The sequence below is a fragment of the Siphateles boraxobius genome, unplaced genomic scaffold (genome assembly GCF_051911475.1).
Source record: "Siphateles boraxobius isolate OS27281-9 unplaced genomic scaffold, OSU_SipBor_1 3, whole genome shotgun sequence".
Classification (NCBI taxonomy): domain Eukaryota; kingdom Metazoa; phylum Chordata; class Actinopteri; order Cypriniformes; family Leuciscidae; genus Siphateles; species Siphateles boraxobius.
In genome coordinates this window covers 2802581-2829517 of record NW_027508919.1, presented here as the reverse complement: position 1 = coordinate 2829517, position 26937 = coordinate 2802581, and the positions used below count along the sequence as shown (strand labels likewise).

Sequence of the window (26937 nt, the reverse complement as noted above, 5' to 3'; positions counted from 1 at the left end):
TAAATTCTATGATAGAACAATACAACAAACAATTCATACTGTACAACAGATTAAATGAATGATCAGACGATCAACAGATAGAATGATAGAATGAACAAACAATAGAAACAATAATAGAAAGAACGGACAATAGAACAAATGAAAGATAAATACAATGAATTAACTATAGCTACAGTATAGAACAATACAAACAAAACATGAAAATACTGTCCTTTACAACACTAAACAATACTGTAAAATGAACGACATACAGAAAGAACAACTGATAGAACCAATGAAAGCTATTAAATAAACAATAGAATGAACAATTGCTCTATAAAACAAGACAGAACGAACGGAGGTTAGAATGAATGAAAAAAGAACAATAACAATCAGAACAGACAGAATAAAAAAATTAAAAAATGACAGAACAAGTTAGAAAAAAATGGAGGAAAGAGAAGAAAAAATATCATACGGATTAATTTCTTGTATTTTTAATTTGTAGGTCAATTTGGATAGAGGTGTCTGCTAAATGATTAAATGGAAATGTGCTATAGTTAGCATGAGCAATAGTGAGATGTTATGTAGATACAGAATGATAGATAGAGAGAACGATACAGATCTCAGAGGAAGACAGGAAGCTCTGGAGACAAGAGATCTGAGGCAAAGGAACCAGTGACAGTGCAAGATAAATCATTTCACTCACAGAGCAGCTTCAGGAACCAGGACAGGTCTGGAAGAAGCTTCCACTGCGAGTCAGCGGAATAACAGAAAATATCAAGTTAATCTGACCTATTATCCTGCCTGTGTTATGATTTCAGAAATTTAGAGCTAAGGGTTGATGCTAAAGACATATTTCTATTGAGACGCATTTCAACATAAAGCGAACATATTCAGAGAGAAATGCTGTAAAATGGAATTTGATTGGATCATCATTTAATCTTAAACGTTATATATAATTCAAAGTCATTTCAGAGTTCGAGAAAAGTATTACCATTTAAAAAAATCTTTTTGTTGTTGTTGTTTTTTTAAGAATCACCGGCATGAGACCATGAATGCAGGATCGATTTTGATTTCATGTTGTCTTCACCAATTTTTTCTCTTTTTGTTTATAATTGTTCGTTTATTTTTACTAAAATGAACCAAAAAAGGGTCAAATAGAAATTAAATGCTACTTCGTTCTTATTGCAGCACGTGATAAATACAACTTTGTTTTCATTACATTAGTTTACATACATCAACAATAATAGCAATGCTTAAACCATTTAGCTGTATTCATTCCAGTTAAATGCTTAAAACGGCCTTTCTTTTTTGAATGCTCTCAAGTCCAAACGCTCCTTCTCGCGTCTGTTCTTTCTTTTTCCCTGTTCCCCATCATTTACAAAGACCATCTGACTGTTATTCTCCCTCTCATTCTCTTTTGGAGAGCAGGACAAGAGGAAATTGGTGTAATGAATTTAGGGTGGCTGTGTTGGGCGAGCTGCGGTCCCTCTGGCACGGTTGGGTCATTTATCTTCCGCACTCTGTCAGGGGGAAATACAGCACAATGGGTGAAGGGGGAGTGCAAATTGACTACCAATTACGCGCCTGTGAATAAGGAGAGATTAGAGGAGGGAACGCAATATGGTTCACTGCTAGCGTTTATTTTAACCCTGCGAGCAGCGGACCGCCACGGTCTGAAAGGAGGAGGAGGAGGAGGAGGAGGGGCTAGTAGAGAGAAAGAGAAAAAGAGAGTGATGGTCAACCAAGGGTGAAATCTGTAAAAGATTCCGTGTGTTCGCAGGGAAAAGAGCTTTTTTTCCCCTCTTTCCTTTCTGAACAGATTACAGAATGGATAGAGTTAAGTGCGTCTGCCTTTTATGTGTAATATGTATAAGTGTGAGTGTGAATGCACTTTCCACTGAATGCACTGGTTCAAAATCTATTCAGTGTCTGTCTTTTTAAAATTCTAAAATGTATTCATTGGGTCAGTCTAGAAGTCTTTTGAAAAATTAAATATTTAGCATTTTGTCTAACAATAAAATCTTGAAAATAACTATTGAAAATAAACACACTTAGTCATTTTGTCTTGTTTCCTGTCCAAATATCTAAACATTATTTACTAGACAAGTCAAATAATATATTATGTCTTGTTTTCTGAAAAAAAAAGCTTGTTTTTGCTTGCCAATGCTGTAATAAAAATAAGTAATCTTAATTCAAACGGAAACAATATTATTTTAATAACCGCATTGGCAGATAATTTTGCTTGTTTTAAACAAAAACCTCACTTAATTTAGATTGTTTTATTTTTTATTTTATTTTTACCAGAAAACAAGTCATAACATCTTATGCCATTTTACTCATCTAAATACATCTTGATTTAAGAATTTGTTGATATTTGAACTGGAAGCAAGACAAAAGCATTTTTTGCAGTGTGAAGAATTGACATTTCAGTCATAACTTAATAATAGGTTTTATATAAAAATTATAAGCAAAAATTCAAATAAAAAGTTAAATTGCTTGTTAAAAAATACTCTGCACCACATAACAACAAAAATAAATAATTTTAGTCATAACATAATCTGACATTTTGTTCAGAGAGTTTCTTTTTTTCTTCTTCTCGTATTCTGAAATTTTCAGGATCGGTTTTGTGAACATGAAAACGTCCTGACTGGCGTCCGTGGCCCGGATCAGCCCCTAGACCTAATCAGGTTTGACTCCGCGACAATAAGAACTTCAACATGAGCCTGGAGCACCATCACTAATGCCAGGCCAAATGTTTGCAGCTAAAGTAACTCATTTCACGTGTGCTTGTTGTTAGACAGGGTCGAAGGAGCATTCTGTGGATTTTTTGAGGGTGGGAAATATGAAGGAGGCAGAACGGGCTGGAATGAATGCCGATGTGGAGTGTGTTGAACGCCTTTGCAGAGAGGAAGAAGAATGTGAGTAAAATAACTTATACTGATTGACAATAGAGAATGTGAGGGAAAGTGAAAAAGAGAGACAGACTCAACGTTCTGTAATTGTGAATTTTGTCAAGGAACTGGTCTCCTAAAAATCTGCCGACTTCGGAGATAGCAAAATAAACTATGTTTGCAGTTCCTAAAGGAAATACCTGTGCATGCAAGGCCACACAAACAGAATGTGAAAGTTTTAGGCAAGCTTTAGTTCGGTGTAAAACACTGCATCTGAGCTTTGCCAGTGTCATGCCATTAGAGCGCCTTGTTTTCTATCGGATATGTGAGAATCATCACTGTTTTACAGTGTAAAGGTGGCTATAAATGGTTAAATGCAAGAAAGTAAAGTCATTTCAGCAAGACCAATCAGAATTCAAGCATAACAATGACATCATTGCTGTTGGTTAGAATTTAAATGGAGAACATTCTATAAATGTAAGTCAACGGGAAATTTTTAAACTTTAATCTTACATTCATTTAGAACTATATAATGCTTGCAAAAAACTAAACATAGCTCTTCTACATGCATTAATGATTGACATAGTTCTGTATATTATGTTGAAGCTGAAGTAGTGAGACAATTGTAGAAAAGGAAAAACAGAATGTTGCCTTGCAAGTGCTGTAATAAAAACTCACGTGCATCAGGATGCATCATCTTTTGGTCATTTATCTTCAGATGGGCAGTATAAGTAATTTATAAATCAGACAGATACAGAAAGAGAACGCATTTAAAATGCAGAGTGAGGTAGATCAGTGGTTCTCTAACAAGCTAGTGGGACATGACCCAAAAATGGCTCAAAGGTCTGAATACAAAATAATAAAAAGCAAATAACCATGTTAACTATTGCAAATGTATCAATCCTTTAGTAAAAGCCAGTCCAATAAAACAGCTGCTAACATGGACAGGCTGCATGATGTTGTCTCTCATCTTAAAAAAAAATAATAATAATCATTTTTTTAAAACAGTTATCGACTGCAAAATTGTTAAAAAAATGTTCTATTAGGTCTGCAATATTTATATTGTACATATTGTTTAGTAATATTAATGTCAATTATTTTTTACTAATGTAGACTTTCGCTACTACGTTGGGACACCCCTTTGTGTCTATTTTAAAACCACAGAAAACACACACTGTTTGACCTCTTTTAAAACAAAAACTGCTTCACATACAGTAGTTGGGTCATGATCACAAAGCAATTTGGATGACAATATTCTCAATCAGATTTCATGTATCTCAGACTAGAAATAGAGAAGCTGCAATGCCCTTATGCGTTAGCAAACACATCAAACCTGACGCTGCTATATCATCCTCTCTACAGCGCAGGTTCACAGCGGTTAATTCCATCTCTCTGGTTTTCTGTTTCTGTCTCTACTGAATTCTCAGGCATACCTCTCATGCATCAGATAGATAGATGTTTGGAGTGCACTGTCCTTCAGTACCTGTGGTCAGTTCCTGCTGCATGAGCTGTATGCTGGTAACGGATGAGGAAAAAACCACACTGCCACCTACAGACCAGAGAAGAACATCCCCATGGCGCTCTCAGACCATCACTGATAGTGTGAGATATGCCCACAAGTTTAGATTAAAGACTATTATTAACAGCTTTATAATCTTCATTATATTTGAATGTCGTTCTAAGAAAAAGGGGCAAATGCAGCTCTGGGGTTTTTCATACAGTACTCATCTACATATTCCACATATTAAGGCCTCACATTTACACACAGGCGAGTTTTGACAGCTCTGACAACAATGTTTAGACAGCTCAAAAGACTTCCTGACGAGAGTTTATCCAGTGCAACAGCTGACACGTGCTATGCAAGGTCTAACTCTTGTTTTCTTTAACATTACCAGCTAAGTGCTTACAATAACTTTCTTTAACCCCTCACACACACACACACACTCTCTCTCTTCCCAGCGTAGCAGTGCAATCAGGCTACGTGCGTTGCTTAACCCGCTTGCAGCTCTGCAAATATCTTATGGTCTTCCCTGAGCACGGGGACATCAATCTCTTCCTAATTCCATCAAGTGTGAAAGGGCCCTTATGCGAGTGCGCCGGGGACACGCCAGCTCTTTTGTAGCTCGTTGAGGGGAGTGGGGAGATAGGCTGCACCCTCACAATGCCCCTGTCCCAAACCCACCGTGCTCCTGACAGCAGAGCAGATGGCGCCGCCACTAACCCAACAAAAGAGATCCAATTAGAGGAACAATGGAGGCGAGCCGCACGGGACGACGGAACAGCGGATCAAGGCTTTCTGGTTTTGACGGAAGGAAGGAGCAATGGATAGGTGGGGAGAAAAAGAGAAAGGAGAGCAGTCAGCCTGGCTTTCTCTCTCTCTCTCTCCTGCCCCCCCCCCCCCCCTCCCCTCCCCTCCCCTCCCCTCTGGCACTAATATAAGGGACTATGACTTTATTACCCCTCATTAACACAAATTAGGGCACTCAAAGCCCCCTGAATGAAGGTGACAAACTGAATTAAGCATGTGAAAACAAACCCACCCCACCCCGCGCCAGGCTGTGACCATATTGCGTTTGCATTCATGGGGGTCTCTCTGCAAGACGACTGCTCTTATGGGATTCCTCCGTGAAACGTGAAGGGAGAATTCCAGGAGAAAGCGCTTTTATTGGGTCAAGTACTGACTTTGGGCTTCAGAAGTTATCATGAGTAAAAATACATGTCACTTTTATATGAATTCTTTTGGGTTTTGTTGGTGAAAAAAAAAGTATAATAAAAAATGTACAGTTAAAACACACTAGAACAAGAAATTGAAGAGTGCAGCTCTTTTATACATACAGTATTATTTATTATATAAATATTTATATTAAAAATAGTATTTTATATTTTTGATGTAAACATATTATATATATATATATATATAAAACTTCATTATATAAAAATTTGAAATATATATTTGTGTGTGTGTATATATATATATATATATATATATATATATATATATATATATATATATATTTATATATATTTATATATATATATATATATATATATATATATATATATATATATATATATATATATATACATACATACACACACACACGCTCACATTTATTTGGGCTTAGATTTATCACATAATGTACATAAACAGCACACTGATGAATATCTGAATACTATGACGTTATTTTCTTCTATCTGCTGTACAGCAAAAACAAACTTTGTTGTATTATTTTCCTATTATTAAAGCTGCTTTAAAACAATCTGTATGGTAAAAAAAAAAAACACTAGGCTATATAAATAAAGGTGACTAATACAAATTACACATTGTTCCTTGAGCAACTGAAAGCATCCACAAGATTTTGTAATTTCTCCAAAACACAGAACAGATATTTCAGTAAGCACTTAATTAAATTAGAAACTGTTCTAATTTCCACTAATCAAACACTGTAAAAACATAACAAGCTAACACATAATTTGAGAAGACCGATTGACTTTACCCTTACCATTCATTTTTTTTAAAAAATCAGTACAATTATAGGGTTTCAGCATTTCGAGCTTGAACCCCTAAAAAAAAACAATATTCAGACTAACATCTAATCAAATTTTGTGTAACTGTTAAAACCCAATGAAATTAAAACACATGAATTCAAATAAATCACTTTACAGCTATTAGCTAGCAATTGCAAACATGCATGTGATTATATCAAAATTAATTAGGCTTAACATAACAAGGACTGTAGAAGAGCAAATAAACTATCACTACACATGTGCAGCTACACAGTCAAATTCAACTGTAACAACATGTTCATGAATTGGGCTAAATTGGGCTGATTTGAAATAATCTGATTTGTGATATGCGAGTTAACTCAACACGTTTCAGGTATTAAATTATAACTAGCCTCAGCCTATTAGGTTTTACTGTGCAGTTACTTAAATTAGAGCAAAATTTGCACCCTGGACATTATATAACTAAAAACACTACACCTATAAAAGTGTGACGTCTCCTGCCACATACAATACTTCAACTACTGTAGCCTATTTGTAAACAACAAGTCAGTGTTTCATAAAAAACAAAAAACAAAAACTTATAGTTAGACCTACACATTCAACAACAGTGGTTCTCCAGACAGTGAATGCCGAGCTACAGGTCACTGTGTCTCCAGATACACAATCAACATTTAACATTCAAAAGTAATGTTAACGTAAGCCCTACTAATGTTAGCAAAATGATAAAATTGAACATATTTTCTCTTACATTTACATAGCCAAGGGAATAAAAAACGTTTCTGAACGTTCCGAGAATCATCCAGTATCCGACAATAATTAGACACATTTAGGTAATAAATAAGACTGACTATTTGTTTACCTTTTGTTAGTGTGGTGGAAGGGACTCTATGATTAGCCTACAGTAGACAGATTGTTGTCATAAAGTTTTCCGCCTTTGGTTGGTTTTAATGACGTCACAGCTGATCGCCACAGGATTCATGTCTTTCACCTAGTTAACCCAGTTTTTACGATTGACTCGATGACTTGAGGATATAATTTCTAGTCTCGGTTTTAGTTAAATTAACTCAAAAAATAAGTTAACTAACTGTCATAGGCTATAGCGAAACTTCTGTACCATCCGCATAAAACGTGTCCCTTTAAATGTTTTACCTGCATGGAGTAATTGTTATTGTTTTACCAATGATTTTTTCACCTAAGTTAGACCATACATCTAGAATGAATATTAATCAGATGGTCGCTTACCTTAGTCTCGACAGGTGCAGGGCCCTGAGGACGCTTTCCAGTATGCCTATGTTTTTTGTTTTATTTTTGTTTCAGGGTTTTGATGGTCTCAACTCCACAAATAAATTTATGTAGGGCTGTTAATCCGACTGAGAAAAAGTGTTTTCCAGTCTGAAATATGGGAGTCTGTTGAGACGCTTTACCATGACTTACGCAACAGCGTCATCTACTGTTACGTGTGTTTCCGCACAGGCAATCTTTACTATAGCAGTGAACCAAGGGCCTATAACATGAAGCCGGTTTAGGTGGCTAGCCAGCTATGTTTCAGTTTAATTTGCGTCAACCCTGGGTTTTAGGGACCATGAAAGTGGTTTGGCTTTTAGCAGTGTTCATCGCCATAGTAACTTACGCTCCACGGCTAACCTGGTCCGGGGCAGGTTATGTTCTAGGTAAGAGGTTGCAAACCGAACTTGGACCAATCAGCTGTGAGCAAAGTGACACATGTCTGATGCGATAAAGTCACTCCACCTGTTTCTACTCAAAATTAAAGGTCACTACATAGCAAATGATTTTTACAGACAAAATTGTCTGGTTTTTAGTGATGCTTATTTAGAATAATAAATTTGTATGATTTAGATATTATTTATGTAATTATTATACCCTTTATCAATCACACATGTACAATTTTAGTTCATCAATTATTATTACGCAGTTTAAATGAATAAATATATAAAGGTAATATAAATACGCTTTAGCATCAATAGATGAAGCAATAAAATGACTACATGGGTGCTTAAATGTTCAATTCTCTCTATACCTTTATCAGCTGTATAAAATAACTTCAGAACTTTTACTTCAGAATCAGAATCAGAAAGAGCTTTATTGCCAAGTGTGCTTGCACACACAAGGAATTTGTTTTGGTACTGAGGCTTCCAGTGGACGTATACAAATACAAATACAACATGAAACATAATACTACAAATTATAAGAATAAAAAATAAAAATATAAATATATGAGAATAAAACTATCACAGTTGGGTTTAGTCAGAATAGACATTTCCAGATTTACAGATTATGAACATATTTACAGTGTTTTGAATATTATAATAAATAAATCTAAATATAAGTATAAGTATCACCTGAGTTGTAGGATATTGCACTAAACAGTGGGAGTATTGCACTTACAGGCATATGCCTTGGGAGGAGTGTTAACTGTTCAGGAGGGAAATGGCCTGTGGGAAGAAACTGTTCCTGTGCCGAGATGTTCTTGTGGCCAGTGATCTGAGTCTCCGTCTTGACGGTAACAGTTCAAACAGGTGGTGTCCAGGGTGAGTGGAGTCTGTGATGATTTTACCTGCTCTCTTCCTCTCTTCCTCACTCTGGAAGAGTACAGGTCCTGGAGTATATTACTTGCACTGATATACAGTAGCGAGACTTTTTCTTTTAGTTGTCCTCTTTCATAGACAGCTGTTTCTCCTTGCTGTGTAAATTTGTTTAAATTCTTAATATTTTAATACTTTTATTTATTAAGTGAATTGCGCTGCTTCTCTCGCGAGAAATTAATCTCAGTTTCACTCTCTCTCAACATGTGATTGGCTGTTCGCTACTGATGTCACACTTAAACTCCTAAACTCAGGATCAAAGCCTGAGTTGACAGAGAAAGTTGATGATCAGCATCATGGTACCAACAAAGCCTGGTTGGATTGGTTTGGTTTTGTCAACTCTAAAGCTAAACTAATCATGTAACCCTGAGTTTGTTCAACTACCATCATGGTACAGGCCCCAAGTCCTAGACCTAGGACATACTGACTCGAATGTTTTTTACACACTCACACACACACACACACACACCGCAAAAAAGATGTTTGTCAGTGTAACAATTTGAGTGAAGTGTAACTGAGTTTACATTTGAAGATTTCAGAGTGTCTTGTGTTTTCATGCGTTACTTTTGTGCGATAATGATAGCTAGAGCTGGCATGAACTTTGTGTGCAAAATCCGTGTTGTTGTGTGCAAAATCTAGCTTAATTTGTAAATGTTTCAAATAGCATATTGTGTTTTAATGGAAGCAAGAACGTCTGATTGTGCGAAACAGATAATATGATTAATGTCATAAATTTGTTTAGCGATTGTTTTGTATTTCCAGAAATCCCTAAACTCTTTCCCCCCTTCCATTTTTTAAATGGGATTTTAAATCAAATATTTCACAGATTTTTCTTCACTATTATGTCTCTCATAAGTAACACTAGAGGGCAGAAGAGCTCTATCTTTAAATCCAGTAAATTCATATGCAGTTCTATTACAGTTTTTTTGTTGTTGTTGCTCACGCTAAAAGTGCATGTTACTCAAGCACACTCAGTTAAGCCATTCACTCATGTTCCTAATCTATACAATTGTTTAAAATTGTTAAACAAACTTTTTGCAAAATGCTAAATACAGTTATTTTGACACATCACTCAAATAGTCTTTGTGTTTCATTTGGGAAACACGCATTTAAAAATGAAAAAAATGAAAAACCATCCAACGATCATGTGTTAAAACACTTAGACATAATTCGTTCAGAAATCAAAACTCATTGTGAGAAATTATGCATTTATTTACACCCCGTTGCATTTCTGTTTATAGTGTAAATATATCTCATTTGATCACTCAATATTTGATCCTCAATATTTAGATAAAAAAAAATCACCCTTGCATTTGTTTATTTTGTAAATATAGGCTACTGAATTGGCTTACAAGTCAAGTCACCTCTATTTCTATAGCGCTTTATATACAATAGTGTATATACAATAATATATATATATCTTTTAAATGAGTGTTTCAAAGCAGCTTCACAATATAGTAACAAATTAAAATCCTTCTGAAAACCAGCTAACAAGCCAATAGTGTCATTATTCAGCAGACAGTTGGGGCACACATTGACTTATGAAAAAAAAAATACTATGAAAATCAATGGCTTCAACTGTCTGGCTACCAAGATTCTTCGAAATATCTTCTTTTGTGTTCAGGTTTACAGGTTTGGAACAACATGAGGGTGAGTAAATTATATCAATGATTTGTTTTTATTATTATTATTATGGTGTGAACTAGGCTATCTCTTTAATCTTTCTTTGTGTAGGCGTATTCTCAGCTTTCTGTTGTGGTAGTAGACATGATTTGTGCATTTTATTGTAATCGGCTTTGGTAAAAAAATTTTTTTAAAAAAAATAGGTGTCTGCTGAGAACATTATATGCAAAATTATTAAGACTAATTATTTTACCCTGACTCACAATATGCAGTACCAAAGTAGAACAACATACAACTAATTACCAAACCTTTATAAATAGAAACATGTGTGTGTTGATTTAACTGATGGTACAGTAAGAAATACATTGTGTGTGTATCAGGGCACGTGTTGTGTTCATGCAGCACAGGGTATAAATATGTGGGAAATGTGTGTTTCCGCACTGTGAAGTGTGAGTACTTTGAGGCAGTTTGTTATGCTGGATGTGTGTGTGGTTTGGGTGCTGTACTTGAAGACTTCGTTTAACTTACACATGAACTATATTTATTACCGTGTGTGTGTGTGTGTGTGCTTAGTGTACCTGGTGGCACCATATTGCAGGAAGCTGCAGTAATTTCCTCCATCCTGCATCCCCAGCGCTCAGCCATCAACCCAGAGCCCAAACCACAACCACATGGGATCACAGCTCTCCTTCACTCAGTGGGAACATTCCAGAACCCAATGACCAAAATAAAGTATAGTCAAGCAAAAGAACCTCAAATTCTATTTAAAGGAATATTCTGGATTCAATACAAGTTAATAAGTACAAGTTACGAGCTTCAATGCAACTTGATTACCACAAAAAATAATTTCGCCTTGGCCCTCGTTTTCTTAGGTTCTTGCTGCGGGATTCAATGGGGCCCAAAAGGGCCCCTTTTTTTATTTTTATCAGAGCAATAACATTAATTCCTTTGTGTACTGTAAAGTTTTTGTTAATTGTAGGTATTTTTTTTGGTTTTCATTGTCATGACAATGATTGGATGTAATTTTACACAGAATAAGTTAGTACGTGAATCTTCTCTGATTCCTTTTTACACACTAAAATCTTTTTAAACACACATTTTTTTATGTCTTGTGGCTGTTCTAGAAGCAGTGGGGTTTTTAACGTTTACCGATTTACATCAATTCACTTCTATTGTAAGTGCCTCTCTTTAACTTTTTAAAAGATAGATAGATAAATAGATACGAGGGAAAATTAATATTTGTGTTAATCAACATTAAAAATGAAGCGGATTAACTGAACCCATGCTTTAAGCAGCAGAGTGAGAGAGAACCAAAACAGTGAGTTGAGCCAATTATTAATTAACAAGTCTTGAAAGAGACATCAGACATATATTGCATACAGTGATACTTTATAAGGTAATCTAAGCACTGCTATTCTGCCTACAGTACTTAGGGTTAGTGATTGAAAAAACTCATAACCGTGAGCATAACTTGTCTGTTTGTGACATGAACTCAAATACTGTGGCTTTTTGAGAAGAATGTGTTATTACGCTTTGGTCAGACTTTTTGCTGCTGGATGATAAATCTAGCATTTACTGAAGGGACCCAAACCATATAGTGTATGAATCCAGACAATAGAGATTAGTGCACCTGATAGTGCAATAGTGTGATATGTAGGCTTTCTTAATGAACCTGGAAAGCATCTGAACAACATTGGAACAACGTGTTCAAGTCAGGTCTCTTTGTAGCCAAACATCAAAGCGGAAATATATATTTTCCACTGATTCCTCTGATCTCATGGCAATGGCAGGCCACAGCTGATTGGAATCAGCAATGAAGGGAAGAGTTTACCATGGTACACACACACAGGCACAAGCTTCTGATATCCAAATCCATCCCATCTATTCCCTTGATTCCCTTTCATTGAGTGCCTAAAACTGAAATTATAAATCATAAAATGCCGCCTTGGTTAGGGAAAAACATAAAAAATATATACAATAATCTTACTGACCCCAAATTTTTTGGCAGTAGTGTATGTAGTATCAAAGTAATTCTAGCATTAAAAGGTACTAGAAGTTTGCTGTTAAAATTAATGTTAATATATATTTAGCAGACATTTTGATAAAAAAAACAACTTAAATTGCATTCAAGATGTATGCTCTGTCAATTCATGTGTTGCCACATCCCAATGCGTCATATACGACGCTTTTGGGAAAGCGTACATATCCTACGCACATGGCACACTTTAAGGCCTCATTATGCTTCTGCGTCAACTCCACGGCGTAGCTATGCCGTCACTCCTACGGCGTCGTTGCCGTTTTATGGTTCTACGTCAGGTTTGATGCATCGCGGTGCATCTGACCAATCACACCCCTTGTGGTCTGCGTCGCCTCGACGCGTAGTTACAATTTTTTGGAGGTGCACGTCGAGCTACGCCGGAGGGGTTCGCGGCGACGCAGAGGGGTCTGCGGGGGTACGCCGTCAATTCGACGCAGAAGCATAAAACAGGCTTTAGCGTAAATAAGAGACGCAGATATATATGGGGCAGAAGGCGCCTCCTAGTGGTCTAACCCTAACCCTACCCCAGCCCTAAACCTACCCATACTCTGTGCGTGTTATATTTACGCTACAGGGTGCCATGTGCGTAGGATATGTACGCTTTGGCAAAAGCGTCGTATATGACGCATTGGGATGAGAACGCGTTGTGCTAGCACATGCTGTATGAGAGTAAAATAAATCTGAATATAAACACAGCTTTTTTTTGTCTGTTTTAGTAACTTTCCAAGCTTGTGTGAATCATTTATGAACTGAAATATTCAAACCCAGCACAAAGATCTTAATAAACTTGTTTGTTCTGACATGAAAGCCTATTCTCTCAAATATTTAAAGGGCTTGTAGTTTTTTTAATGACTGTTATGATTTTCAGACATCAGACATCTTTTTATGAATTGATTTATTGCTATATACTTCAACTTTCTTTAAAGTCAGTTCCATTTGGCTTGATATGTTTTATCTATAATTGCATTCATATTTGTAAGTGAGACTTATGTGTCGAAAAACGTTTTGGGTCCTGGATGTAAGATTATCTTCGAACACGTCATAGGTGTACATGCATGTCTATATAAACCATTGAATTTCTTAAAATTGTGACTTCTTATCTCACATTTCCTTTTTTTAAAACTTTATCTTGCAATGAACTTTTTTTTTCTGAAGGTTGAAAACAGGCATCCATACGTGTTTTTGCATGTGTGTGTGTATTACTATAACTCAGACCCTCCATATTAAGTCCAATGGTGTTTGTTTTCTTCTTCTTTATGCCTTCACCCCATCAGCCAGCAGGAAACCTTCTGAATTAAAGTGTAAGTGACCACAAGACTGACTGTAGATGAGGTCACATGATCCCCTGATCCCTGCGAGAGGATGAGCCATGCAACGAAGAAACAGTTCATGTAAAACACCGGTGCTAAGGGGCCGTTTACATGACCGCTTTCAACTAAAAACAGAAAACTGTATGTGTTTTGGCCATTCGTGACAGCTTTTTAGAAAAACTACAACCCAAACATGGAACGATTTTTTTTTTCACAATAGATGCTCTATGCTTTTTCTCCACGGATCACGGATCAGCTCATTTGTTGTGTATTTGCGACCGCAGAGTGAAACTTAGACTCATGGGAAATCATTTGGAGGCCACTGAGAGGAAAACTCATTTTAGTTACAGTACTTAAGAGTTCGAGTTAAAGCATTTTGACTTAAAGACCGCAGAGCCCTTTCCTACTGAAGAAGAATTCCTGTTATTGTGTTGTACCGTATAGCAAATCACGTCAGCTCAGTGGCTGCTGGAATAGGTTATGACAGCTATGTGCATTCATCTTAGACGAATGCAGAGGAAGTCTAATTAACCCCTGTGCCCTATAGAAACTGTCTCGAACCGAGCTTTAAAACCAAGCTGACCCACCCAACAAATTCTTGGAGCGAGATCTCGAACCTGATCCAAAACATTTGGCCACATATACACAGCCACTGTAGGCCTCAGAAGCATGCACCATCATGTGATCCCGACATATGTTTCCATTCTGTTAAAAAGCCCTGGAAGTTTCCGTTTGACGGGAGACAGAAGTGCATAACAGGGGCAAAGTGCATCTGGCTGGCACACAGCCAAGTCTAAGAGATCCCGAAACGCTCAAGCAGGGCCGGATACCATGCAGACAGACCCGGTTAGCACGGAGGTCGCACCCCTGATTTCCATGTACAACCGTTTGCACTTTCACCAGGTTAGGAGGTCCCATCAAGGCGAGATTTGTGTGAAATACACCTCACTTTTTCAAAGTTGTTCCTTGTGAATTGAGTCACCTCTCTTCCTTTTTGCTCTTCTATGGGTTGAGGGTTCACACTGCTGTGATAGATATCATCCCATCTGTTAGGCTACTTTGCATTCAGAAATACAGAATCTGAGTTACAATGGCTCTAAAAGCAACATGATTCTAGAGCATTCTCAGAACAAATTTAACTTCAGCTATTTTTGCTATTACAGTTAACCATCTGGTGTCGATGTGATTTTTTTTAGTGCATGAAACAAATTAGTTCCCTTGACTAGTTTTTGAAAAGTTTTTTTTTTTAAGTTGGTATGAAATCTATTTTCTAAATGCATGTTATAAAATCTTATTGTGAATGACTTATCCATGCATGTTTAATTTTTAATGAATTTTTCTTACCTCATAATATATTTAACCAAAATAACTTCCTGTGAAATGACAGACTTCTCTCTTGTGAGGTATCCAGGACTTCTCCAATCCCTTTAGTTAGCTTGAACCCTTTTCTTTCAGATGCCTGCAAGCTCAAATTCAGACCCGTATTCATCCAATCAACAACCAATCAATGAATTCTCAAATTCTCAATTCTCAAATTCCAAATCATTGTGACTAAATATTTTGCTTGTACTATTTGTACTATACAAATATAGTTTGTTTATACTATATTTTGCATGCTTATAAATGACACATTGATAGTTTGTTCTTTAATGCATTGATATTTATTCATTTTAAAGTCCCCTTGTGGTAAAAATCAAGCTTTCAATGTTGTTTATATGTATATGGTGTTTTTGATATGTTTTAAGACAAACCATGTGCAAATTTACACCATTGCTAATTATATTCTCCTTAAAACTGCAGTGAACCAAAGACAGTCTCAAAGTGTTTCTGACGTCACAAACCACCTTATAACCAATCATGTCAACATGTGATCGTCGATCAACGAGTGGATATCAGAGCTGGTGTGAGTGAGTGGGGCCTGAGCTAATTTGCATATTCATAGAACCGTGTATACTAAGAAAAAAATTCCAATATTTAATTTTGGTGATCAAAGATGAGTATTAATGGATGAAATTATTGACTACAGGCGGACTATAAATCATAAGTCACAGTAAAGGTGTCCAACTAATTTTTGGTGCCACTGCATGTTTTGAGAAGCCAAGAGAGTAAAGATGGATCAGGCCTTGTTTTGATGATTGAATCAAAGAAATATAGAAATAATGAAACGTGCAACTAGAATAGAGAACTTTAATACAGTTATCACAGACTCTCTAACCATTTCAATGCTGTTCAAATGCCATAAGATGATCAGTATGTGGTCTCAAGTCTCGAAAACACACACACAAAGGAGATTAGAAACATTACATGAGTGCAAAACCTTCCATTAATCCATAACTGTCTAGAAGAGAAATCAGAGGGGAGCGAGTCCAGGGCTCTGTTGTAATAAAAGCCATCTTTCCTTCTCCATTGTTCTGGCTAAAATCATATGAGACTCTCGGTATAAATGGTGGAACTAACTTAATTATGAAAATCCTCCTGCTGCATTGAAAATGGGCTGCAGTAACAGGGGAATAAGAACTCGTATTCAGACGTGTGTGTGTGTGTGTGTTTGTGTGTGTGTGAGAGTGAGAGAGATACCCACCGGGCTTCTCTGCAACTGTCTGCCGTAATAAGAAATCCCTATTGCACTTTGTATTTATCCATTTTTAATGAAGTGTCTCAGCTGTGTGTGTCTCTGAATGAGATGAGAAAGGGAGAGGGGATGGAGGGAAAGATTTGGACGGGCCTGTTGACAGGAGAGAGACGCCCCTCTCTGAGAGGACCAGAGGTTGGGTGATGACATCACCATCAGCAAATCATGCACTGAAATTGCTTTTCTGTCCTGTGTGGATATATTTCCTTTTGAAACAGGAAGTAAGGATAAGGAATATCGAACATTTTTGTAAAAAATCACGAGTTGTTTTTTGTTAGTCTTGACATTGTTAGTCAGTTGCAGGTGATGGTTAGACATTGTTATTCAAGAGAACATCTGATTGGACAAAATCTGTGTAGTCTAACATGAGAAATCAACATTTTTGTTCTGTTTTGGTCGAAGATAAAAGCTGTAAATTGTATATTTTTTTATTTTATTTAAAGCTGGAATACACTACGCTGCATTTGCCCAGTTTTTTTTATTCAAACTATGATTCCATTCAGTCGGAGGATATCAAACATGTTTAATATTTTGAGTCGAACTTAGAACACATAGTTTTCACACATGTTTCTCTGCGAGTTTGTAAGAACTTGAAATACTGTAAGTCTGTGATACTCAGTTGTTTAGTGTATGCATTTTTTTCTGCAACAATTGCCAAGTCGGCAACTGTATGATACCTAGTGTTTTAAAATCTGTTGCGTAGTTTATTCCAGCCTTTAGCAGTATAGATGCTTTTAGTAGATGCTTGTTTCATGGGTTGTTTAAAACGATCAGAGAAACTTCTCGTTAGTTCTCCTTTTCTTTGTTTCTGTTTTGTAACATTTATGAAGAGAGGAAAGGCCTGTGTAGGTGAAGAGAGGTCTTGAGTGGTGATGGGAATGAGGTGGGATTCACAAAGACCCTTATTGTGACAATGACGCAGCCTCACATGGGCCTGCTAAACACAATCCGTAGGGACGACAACATGAAAGCACCAGTTAAACCGTTTCATAAGCTGTTTATTTATCTAGTGAGTTCATCTCTTTAATTTCTGCACAGCAGCATACAGGGAAATTGTGACAAAATATAAATAAGAAAATCCAACAGTGTTTCTTTTTTTACTCTTTTAATTTAATTACAAAAGTGGCAAATTGGTTGATGTCTTCAACATTTGATTCTCAGTCTCTCTCTCACACAAACCAAGAATGTCACACTGAACAACAACTTAAAATACATGACGTCATCATCATGATTATTAATATTATGTACAGCTGTAACCTATTAGCAAACAATGCTTAGAGCTTATTGGGATTTCACTTTCGTCTGTAGAATGCAGTGGAAAAAAAATACAATTATGTAATACAAAGATCAAAAATATTATTATAAACCCTTGTTATAAATGGTACACTATATTAATAAACTGCTGTTGACATTTTACATGTAAGTACAAAATCTCGGTGAGGTAGTTCCCTCTGAAGTCACTTTTAAAAGGTAAAATACTGAATAAACATCACTTAATTATTTTCCATTTTTCTGTAATTATTTACAGTACAGCAAATCTATGTTCCTTACTTCATTAAAATTGAATTCCTTTGGTAAACATAACTGTCAGAAATGTGCAGTCCTGCAAGTGTCAAATTGTACATTCATGTTTGCATCCTTTTTTGTTCTTGTTTTTTGGGGGGGGCTTATTCTTGTACATAATGCAAAAAAGGGCAAATACATTGTTTTTACAAAAAAGCTTTTTATTAAGAACATTCATACGTGCTTTATTCCACCGTGGACCTTGGAGAACTGATTTGCTGTTGGTTTGTTTTTCATAAACCTCTCCCTTTCCCCTTTGCTCTCCCAGGATGTTTTGAAGAAAGGTGGACTTTGTATTGAGCTGAGAGGCACCCATAGGATTTTTATTTAGTTTCCCTCCAGTGTGTGTTCCCCTTCCTCGGGGTGTAAACATTGAAAGGGCACCTCATACAGAAGAATAGCCTGCAGTCACACTTTACATTACAACGTTAATGTTTACTAATGAGCAACACTGCTTTTTTAAGCTGCAGGAAATCCACTTATTGTTATCAATATGGTTACATGTAACACTTTTAACATGTACTCTGCAATGTAAAATGCCCGACTCTGTCAGTGGGGTTGGAAATAATTTGGCCAATTATGAAGTTATGCTGACAACATGAACGCGCAACAGAGCCTCTATTGTGTTGCTCTGCGCGTCCGTGCTCGCAAATGTCAGGAAATTTGTGGAGTGGACTTTCAGGAGAGAGCGGAATGGGACTCAAGCTCATAAATGAAGACATGTGGAACATTCTTTAAAATCGCTTAATGGCAAACTAAACTTTGGTTTAAAGACAAAAAAGAGATGCAAGCTTAGCTTACAGTAAAGAAAATACTTGAGTTGAACAGAAGAGCAACTCCTCTGGTGCCAACATTCACGTGTTCCCATTTTAAACAAAAATAACATCTTATTTCACACAAAATGTGACTATGAATCGTGAATAAACATCTAAAACCTATGCGTGAAAAGGAAAAAAATAGCTTTTTATGAATAAAGTATGCAATAAAACTATGGAAATAAAGTATCTATAAAAATATAAGAGATTTTTTTTTTCGTTTAACAAAAACATTGATATCATCTTATTTGTTTGCCTAGTAGTTAAGACTCGGAAAGCCAGTCAATCAGAACAGTCATCTGAAAGAAAATGTTCAGTGCAATACATGTAAGTCTATAGGGGTCTTTTTTAGAAGATTTTCACTCGCTTACCACCCACAGCCCTGCCTCCCTTCAGCACTCTCTGGGCAGGCTGGTCTTTGGAGAGAGGGCAGTATTTTATTGTATGCGCGTTGTCCCCGTTGGCACTGCATAGGGGGCATGTGTACGCCCGCAGGATCGGGCACACCACCCTCCCGTCCGGGGTTTTCAGGACGTGCGAGCCGTACACCTCCTCCGGCGCGCCGTTATTCCGACAGAAGACGCAGATCTTTGGCTCCTGCTTGTTGCGCGCGGCCGGTTTCCTCATCTTCCTTTCCACGCCGAACAGATCAAATCCCGCAAAGCCTCCCCCGATGCCCATCTCCCGCTCCTGGGAGGAGGACAGCAGCCCCCCTGTGCCCTGGTTCTGGTTCTGGAAGGGGCTCAGGATGGAGAAGCGCTCTTTCAGGTCCAGGATGGAGGTGGGCGGGGGGCAGCAGCAGGAGTCCAGGTGTCCACCGCTGTCGCCTTCACCGCCGGCCGCGATTACGCACGGGCACGGAGGGCTGTCGTCCAAGCCCAGGGTGGCTTTCAGGGACTCCGTGATGGAGTTGGGACTCTGGGGGACGCTGTGCTTGTTGTTCTTGGTGACCAGCGTGGAGAGGCCGAGATAGTCATTCCAAAAATTGAAGGTGTAATCGTAGGAGGTGCGCGCGCTCAAGTAGTTGTGGTTCAAAAAATCCATGTTTCTTCGCTCAGCCAAAATGCTTCTCTCGGAGTAAAACAAATGCGATACGCGTATATTCCGTCTCGTTTCTTTCTTTCTGCTCTCCGGGATCGTAAGTGTGCTCAAGTCCAGTGCGTTTCTTGGGTATGTGCGTCTGAAGAACAGGCATCTGGTTATAAGGCTCCAGGAGAGGCAGGAGGAGGGCGGGGCTCTTTTTCAAACCAAGTTTCTGAGCAGCAGATCCACAGCGTGTTTTCTTCCTGCATGACCAGCGACTGTTCACTGCAGTGGAATGACACCAGGCACTGCTTTGTGATGGCAAAATAGCCTAAGAAGTGCTTGTTAGAGAGAGATTACACTATTAATATCACACGTTCTTTCTTTCTTTCTTTCTTTCTTTCTTTCTTTCTTTCTTTCTTTCTTTCTTTCTTTCTTTCTTTCTTTCTTTCTTAATTTAAGGGGTCAGCGGCACATAATCATGTCCAATATGATAAATATTAATTGTTAAAAGCTCAAAACACATATTTTTCAAGTTATAATTCATGTTGGTTTCATGCATTTTTATTTCAACAACGTTTTGATTTAATGACATGATGTGTCTTAAAATGTAAAAAAAAGAAAAAGAAAAAGAAAAAGTGTACTAAATACGTTCATTGCAATAAAATCCTTTTTGACCCAGTGGTGGGGGTCTAAAGGGCTCCTCTCTCTCTATTTTGTAGTCACATGACTACAAAATGGCTTCCTGTATACTGATTATGCCATACTGACTAAGCTTTTGCAAACACAATCTTTTAAAATATTAATAATATTCTAAAATAAACTAATCTCTAAGTTTTGAAATACACTATAATGAAGGATTATACAAAACTCTTTTTTTTTTTAGTCTTTTTACAGTCTTCAGGCAGTTACACCACCCAAAATGAGTTTTAATTTGGACATGATAAAAAAGTTATTTAAAGAATAGAATCTGTCTTTTTATGTTTTTGAACTTAGGACAAAATCTGGACAAAAAAAAAAGTATTAATGCTGCATAGTTGCATAATATAAGGTCTCCTTTAATAGATTAAGCTCTCATTCAAATATTGAATGCTCCTCTGGCAAAATATGAAGGGAAAATGACCATTGCAGTCTATTCACAGATGATACATTATTCCATGGGATTTCCTCTCTCGCCTCAGTGACATCTCACAGTCACAGTAGCTTCTTTCTTTGGTGCGAGATACTGGGCTTTGTGTGCTCTGCCTTGGCTTTACAGTGCAGCAAAGGAGCTGCAGTTTGTGTTCAGGATTACGTGACACGATCAGATTACAAGTGTGTCATTGGAAACAGAGGGTCTTGGGCGCACATGGGCTCTTTGTTCTTTGAGAACATGCCATGTGCGCACCTGCGGGCCAGAGAGATCGTGGAGTCGACTTTACTGTGGATTAACATGTTTTTTCTTGGATATTTCAGACACTTATTCAGTTTGAATGATGTTAAAATTTGAGATTGACTTTAAGGAATACTAGAGTTGACACTTAGAAATAAGGTTCCATTTATGCATTAACTAATAATGAGCAATATAGGCTACATTTGTTGCAATAATTATTCAATAAAAATGCAACTGTTCATTGTTAGTTCATAAATAGTAATGTTTAAGTAAATGTTGAAATTACACTAAGATAAATAAAAAAAATAGTTTTTCATGGTTAGTTCATCTTATATTAACAAAAACAAAACCTTATTGTAAAGTGTTACCATAATTGTTTATTTCCCCTTAAATTCGTTTAATATGTTTCTTTGACCAATTTGAGATACATTATTGAAGCTTTGTAGTTTATGTTATCAGTTGAACTTATTTCATAAGATTAGAACCTAAGAAAGTACTGGGTAATATAAGGTAACTGCGTGGGCTAAGGTTAGGTTTAGGTAAAGGTTCAGAGTTAGTACCTAGTTATTACCGAGTTATTACTATAATAAGTACATAGTACATGGGGAAGGGACGGGGTTTAGTATGAGTAGAAAATATGATGCATTCTCTTTTCTGATTGTACTCTATCATGAATAATATGATGTAAAACAATATAAGTCTTGATTTGTAGACAATAACTGCACCAGTGGTTTAGATATAAAAAAAAACTGCAGTACATCCAGTGCAACTATAAATGAGATTCAGGATTGTGTTTCTTGTGCCAACTGAAAGGCTCCAGCTCAGATGTCAGTAAATTTGCTCGGAGCCTGGAGATCTTTTATGCTCCTCCTGCTGTGGCCTTGACTCTGTGTGAAAAGCTGCAATGGTTGAGGGTCATTATTCGACAGGCTCTTGGCTCAGAACTGTCCTGGATCCGGCTCAGAAAGACATGTAATGAGCGTCTCGCCAAATTAACTCATCTTTGGGTAAACAAAAGGCTAATTTGCATTTTTGTGTTTTGTTCAAGACCCCATGATTCGGGGACACAGGTGCACAGCAGCTGATTTTGCACCCCACACATAAATAATAGCCTAGTGTGTCTGCCACAGAACATCACTGTAACAAATTAAGTGTGGTTATATTAAATGATTGATTCAGAGCTTGCCTACCAGAGACAGGAAATTATGTTCACAACTCACATGCTCGTGCAATTAGGTATAAACTTATTTTAAGGTAGGACACCTGAAACACGCAGTACCTCAGTCCAACCACCGGGGGTCTGTGTGAGCTTAGAGGAGCATCTAATTGGCATGACGTCATCGAGTAGGCTTATGCTGGAGTGCAGCAGCTTGTATAACAAGAACTATGAACAATACAGTAAACAGAGCGCAGGGCACAGATGTGAATTACAATAATCACTGAGGACAATATTCAGGTCATACCTTCAATGCAGTTTTTATGTCCTCATCTTTGTTATCGGGGGAACATATTGACTTTACATTTACATTACATTTATGCATTTAGCAGACACTTTTATCCAAGAAGAATAAGCAATATGTCAAAGAACCAACAATATTTGTAATATACAATGTCTTTACAATGGTTTATTAGACAACTAGGAAGAACTCGGTTTTATATATTTTATTTGTGTGTGTGTGTGTGTTTGTGTGTGTGTGTGTGTGTGTGTGTGTGTGTGTGATGGAAATCATATTAGTTCATTTTTCTTTTATCTAAGTATCACAAGTAAACAAAGGAGTGAATTTTAATTAAGTTTACTATTAAAATGCCAAGATGGCCTCTTTTCCCTACCCATATTCTCCTCTTTCGCTTCCTCCTCTTTTGTCAGCACACATAAAAACCACAACTGCCAAAGTACGATTCATCCTGCTCTATATGTTTATCACAAGCGTTTGCTGGTGACATTTCAATCTGTTATGCCAGCTTGTGTCGTAGCCTACGATTCAATAGGTTTCATCCTCGTACAGTCTACATACATGTCGTCCCCAAGTTAATTGAAGTATTAATGATCTTATAGAATTGCCGAAATCGCAAACTCTGTTGCAGGCATCAAAGGGACTATGTGTAGAATTCAGAAGTCCTTGTTATTAGCGACACCGGTGGCCATTAAATGAACTGCAGCTTAGCAATTTACTGCTAATGCTCGTGTACACCTATCAAGAGACTGAACATGATAAAAGGCAAACCCACGGCAAAGTTATATTTTGTTCTTTGCTTAGAAGTAAAATGAAGTTATAATTACCTTTGCAGCAATACAGTGTACTGTTAATGAACATCCAGACTCCACGCTGCTGAGAGCGACGTTTAGATGAGTAATATGTGAATATGTGCTGCGCGTTTTCCTCTCAATAACAACATAAACACAAAACAAAAATGAAAGCGTGAGAATACAGCAGTTAAGAAAGTATCTGAGCATAGCTACGTGGATAAGTTTGCACCAGTTCTGCAATTATCCTGAAATTTGCACCTGTCTGTAGTTATCAAGTGCTCCTAAAGACCTTCATTAGCTGCTTCAGATGTGTTTGATGAGGGTTGGAGCTGAACTTTGCAGGAACGGTACAATAGATCTAAGGAACAGGATTGGCCACCCTAATCTACAGGCTTTCATATACAACCTGCAGTAGGAAGTCAGGGAATGCCTCGTTTTTTAAGTTTTGTTAAAAGATGTTCACACATTACTAATAAAAAAACGATCAAAACATAAAAATTCTTACATCCAGTATAGCCTCTTTAAAATATGCCAGCATTAATAATAGGTTAAAAAAAGAGTTTAAATAGTACAGCATAACAGGAATGGCCCATTTATGATTCAAAAGCATAATTATCATTCTTAACCATGATTGTTATATGGCAACACTAATTTTTCAGTGGTGAGTCATTACCTTCATTTCTGGTTGCTGGTTTGATGACTCAAAGTTTTTAGAGAAGAAACATTATAAGAACACTCTAAGAAATGAAGTAAGAATCTATGTAATGACAAAGACCATTAGTATTCCCTGCAGGGAGGAGCATAAGAGTAAGATTTCTATCGATAGCAGTGTTTCCTGCCACAGCGTGGGCAGAGGCCACACTCAACCATGCTGGAGTACAAAAGACCTTCCTCTATTCTGATTAATTATATTCCTTCAGGAATGTGGACACTGGGCTCCTCCAGCACGGCTACCATCGCCAGCCACTGTACGTCTAATTAAAAGTGGAGGAGAGCTCTGTGAACCTCTGCCAGAGCGTAGGATTAAGTCTATTTAAAGAGGGAATTCAATGGAATGCCGAATACCTTGCTGCTTATCCGAGCGGAAAGTGGTGAAGAAGATGTGCTTTGTGTAAATTTGCACTCGGCTTAGTGGCTTTTCTTTCTTATTGAGCACTGCATTGTCTGGACTTTTGACCCCTTTGGTACTGGTTGAGGTTTTGGGCTGTGTCGCATGTGGAGGGCAACAGGTGCAGACGTTTGTTTCAAAAAGACCCTTTAGGTGTTTGCACACCGCTGACTTCAGAGTTGTGTGTTGTATGGGAAGAGATCTCAAGACAGTTCAAACAAGTACTCTGAGTGTTTATAATGAACAGGTCGTTGTTCTTTTTTTTGTTACAGCATTGCTATTTTGGGTTATTATTATTTGTATAGCCTACAGAAAGTTGAAATTATACATTTAGGCCTGTGAGTGTGAGGTAAAAATTCAAATCTAAAGTCAACTATATTTAGATTTTTTTGAAGAACATATCAGTGCTGCATATCCAAACAATGGTCCTCATATGTCATTGCTAGATGGTTGCTAGGGCATTGCTAGGGGGTTTCTGTGGGTGTTATGTAGAGCTACATGATTCTGGATAAATTGAGAATCATGATTTATTTGTTTAAAAAAAGAAATCATGATTCTCCCACGATAATAGACAACTAAGCAATAACATGTAATTACGTCGTTCAGAGCCTGAATCTGCGCAGTAGTGATCCTGAGGTGGAGCCGCGGCAATAAGGTCATGCACACACTCCCGCTCCCACAGACTCAATCACAAGCAAAGCTGTCAATCATGACGTTACATCCCCGTTTCATAGCATCAAATAGGCTATCAAAAACCAAACTTACTGGGAAAACGAACACTTGAAAATATGTCAGCGTGATAAGAAATACCTAAAATTACAGAAACTATGTTTTGGAAAAATATAATTTGATATTGTTTAGTTTGGCTTGCGTCCCGTTCGGTTACATGGAGAGGGCGGGGCTTAAGACCTATACTGGAGCCAGCCACCAGGGGGCGATCAAAATACTTTGGCTTTACTTTTCAGGACTTGTGCAGCACACTTGGCCTCAATAAGCATCGTTAAGTTTTCCTCACAATCACTATTTACTTTGAAAAATTTCTAAATATGGAGCCTACTGCAAGTAGATATTAAAATTATAAATGTCCTCTGTGGCATGACTCTTAGCGGTTTATCCATGCATCAGAAATAAACCAGCATCATTACCACACTACATTTATAATGCTGCAACATTACATCATAAGACAGGATGAGAAATTATAACAGGCTCAGTTTCTCCCTCGGTATGACTGTCTGATTTATCAGCATCATCAATTATGCAGCGGTATATCCAACCGGGAGTCTCCACGGGGCGCTGCTCTCTATAGCAGCAAATGATGCAGTACATAGCAGGACAGAGCGGGAAGACTTTTACCGAGATAGTTTCTGCTCTGTCAGAGTTTCCTCGTTTATGCTTATACCCTTGAGTTGACAGAATCGTTTAAATAGTTGCAGAGTTGGGTAATATGTTCCTAGCATCTCTCTCCTTTCTCTCCAAATACAGTACTGTATGTCCAATATTATAAATGATTGAAAATCTTGGTGGGGGCTTCTTTTTCTCTGACTGAAATATTAATGGTCACATTATTACTTAATTTTGTTGTGACTCAAAGGAATTAATATCCATCCATTAAACGGCACTAATTCAGCCCCTGTCTGGAGAAAGCCTGCCCGCGCCGAACAGGGAATCACATTAGCTCGTGAATGATCTATGGCACCGGTATGGCGTCTGCAAACTGATTTAGTGGTTTGAGCTGACAAACTGATGAGTGCACAAGCAGTTGCTGACCAAGGGAAACATTTACTTTTAATGAGATATATTGTTGCACCCATCACTCGGAGTGTAATGCTCGCATTAGCTTGATGCATAACCTGACTTCCGTATGCGGCTCTGGTTGTAATTGCAGCGCAGTCAACAGAAGTTGACAAATGGGATTTAAAGCACTTTATAAATACTAGTTTTGTTTACTTGAAATTGGCGGTATCTTTCTGTGAGTTTAATCATCACATTTAGCTTGTATATTGAACAGGGTTTGCTGAGGTAATGCTAAAGCGCTGTGCTTAAGAGTACCATGTAGGCCCTGTTTACACATGGCGTTACCATCCGACATGTGTTATCCTATAACAAGTGGTCAGGAGAGACATATATCTGGTGGTGACATTCATTTCAAGTGGATTTCAAGAAGTCTTCCTGAGTTCCCTGAGAAGGGTATTGAGACGCTGCGTCATGTTGCCATACATCCG

At 37.4% G+C, this 26937-nt stretch overlaps 1 protein-coding gene across 1 annotated transcript; it reads right to left on the bottom strand.

The window, feature by feature from the left end:
• Nucleotides 1-17563: 17563 nt before the first annotated feature.
• On the bottom strand, nt 17564-20284 carry nanos1 (nanos homolog 1). Its single transcript, XM_077247370.1, has one exon. The coding sequence runs from the start codon at nt 20006-20008 to the stop codon at nt 19313-19315; it is 696 nt and encodes a 231-aa protein (XP_077103485.1). The 5' UTR covers nt 20009-20284; the 3' UTR covers nt 17564-19312.
• Nucleotides 20285-26937: the final 6653 nt, after the last annotated feature.

Bases quoted from the DNA above. Each gene is read 5' to 3' on its own strand.
- nanos1 (XM_077247370.1), bottom strand. From the start codon at position 20,008: ATGGATTTTTTGAACCACAACTACTTGAGCGCGCGCACCTCCTACGAT.